This window comes from Egretta garzetta, unplaced genomic scaffold, assembly GCF_000687185.1.
Source record: "Egretta garzetta isolate BGI_Z169 unplaced genomic scaffold, ASM68718v1 scaffold506, whole genome shotgun sequence".
NCBI classification, from domain to species: domain Eukaryota; kingdom Metazoa; phylum Chordata; class Aves; order Pelecaniformes; family Ardeidae; genus Egretta; species Egretta garzetta.
In genome coordinates this window covers 65,299-66,933 of record NW_009260065.1, presented here as the reverse complement: position 1 = coordinate 66,933, position 1,635 = coordinate 65,299, and the positions used below count along the sequence as shown (strand labels likewise).

At 54.6% G+C, this 1,635-nt stretch overlaps 1 protein-coding gene across 1 annotated transcript in view; it reads right to left on the bottom strand.

Annotated features, from left to right (window-relative positions):
• Positions 1–1,635, bottom strand: part of ZNF638 (zinc finger protein 638) — a 46,533-nt gene that overhangs the window by 1,514 nt on the left and 43,384 nt on the right. Inside the window, exon 23 of the mRNA XM_035896593.1 lies at positions 935–1,024. Within this exon, the coding sequence (XP_035752486.1) occupies positions 935–1,024 (90 nt within the window). The remainder of the gene's footprint in view (positions 1–934; positions 1,025–1,635) is intronic.

The window sequence follows — 1,635 nt, the reverse complement described above, 5'->3', positions numbered from 1 at the left end:
CTAACCGAACCACCCCCTTAAGGAACCACAGCCTGGAACTGGCCCCTTAACGAACCAGCCCCCTAACGAACCAGCCCCCTAACGAACCAGCCCCCTAACGAACCATAGCCTGGAACCGGCCCCTTAACGAACCAGCCCCTTAACAAACCAGCCCCTTAACAAAACGCAGCTTGGGAAAAAAAAAAAAAAATTTCAAAACCTCAGATTCCTTTAGCCAAATGTGCACAATTCGCTGTCACTGAAGAAGCTGGTTACGCTTTTTCAGTACTTAAAAAAAATCAGGCTTCTAATCCGAGCCGGCCGCCTGCCCTAATGCCCGTCAGGGGATAACGACGCGCACCTCCCTGCCGACCGACCTGCCGGACCTGAGGCTCGCTGCAACTGCCTCGGCGCCTTCTGGCCCCCAAGTATTCATACACAACTCACTTGCCAAGCCAAACCTCTGTCCCCTGTCACCCAGGCTTCTTCTGCCACCAGGCCAGGATCCCCAGTTCCCCAGCTACCTCTTTTACGGCTCGAGGGTTATCAGTAATTTTATATAAAGGTGTTTTAGATGAGGATCTGAGAGCACACAGGCATTTTTAAAACCATGTAAGCAGTTCTCTCTTTCGAGAGAAAGTTGGTAATAAAACCCGTAACGGGGTTAGAACAGCAGGTAGCTATTGTGCTGCACCGTGCTCATTATAAATAAATTAGCCTGGATTTGTAAATTAAATTTTAGGGGGGGGAAAAAAAAAAAAAAAGGACTTTCAACTTTGCTGCTGCTATTAAGCCAGCAGCAGGAGCCTGTTCCGCCTGCGTTTGGAGGAGCCAAGACAAAAACCCAAGCCATGGGCCAGGACTTCAAGGTTAAACGTGGCCACGAGGCAAAGGAGCGCGGGGGCTTCCAGCAAGAACAGCACGGAGCGTCTGGGGCGGGCGTTGCTGGGTTTACCTTTCAGAGTATTCTGCGTCTTGGAGGCCTCTGAAGCAGCCGTTTTCTTCCGCTTAGGCCGGGGTTCTCGATCTCCCGCTCCCAGCTGACCTACCGGAGGCCATAAATGCACGTTACGGAAAGGCACCCGCTCCTCGAGAGGTGTCCTCTGTCTTGCCGCATCGGCTCCCTGCTGCTCCAACCACCCACCCCCCCACGGCCCGTGCTGTCTGCTACGCGCCCCGGGTTTGGTCTTAGAGCGATTTTTGGGAACTCCTGACATCAATCCCGCGGGCAAGGCTTCCCAAATCCAGCCCCGGCGCTGCGGGGAATGACTCCAAAAGCGCCCTTGGCCAGGCGGCACTCTTCTCAGCTGCCTGCCCCCCAGCTCTCAGCAGCACCTTCAAACCCACCTCGTGATCACGAAAATCTCAACCTCTTTACAACACAAGCGACCAAGCTTCCTTCAGTTAGCCTAGCTCCAGGTCCAGCAGCACTATTTCAGCTTTGTTACAGAGCCAGCCAAAACCCACCGAGTACCTGCTGGGGTTAAGCAGCTCCAAGGGAAGACCAAAATCAACACTAAGATCTTTCGGGAGACAAGGAGTCAGACAGAGCCTCCTCTGGTACAAGATAGGCCAGCAGGGCAGGGACCGTGCCCCTGTGCTGGGCACTGGGGGGGCCGCCCCTCGACTGCTGGGGTCAGGGTTGGGCCCCTCCCT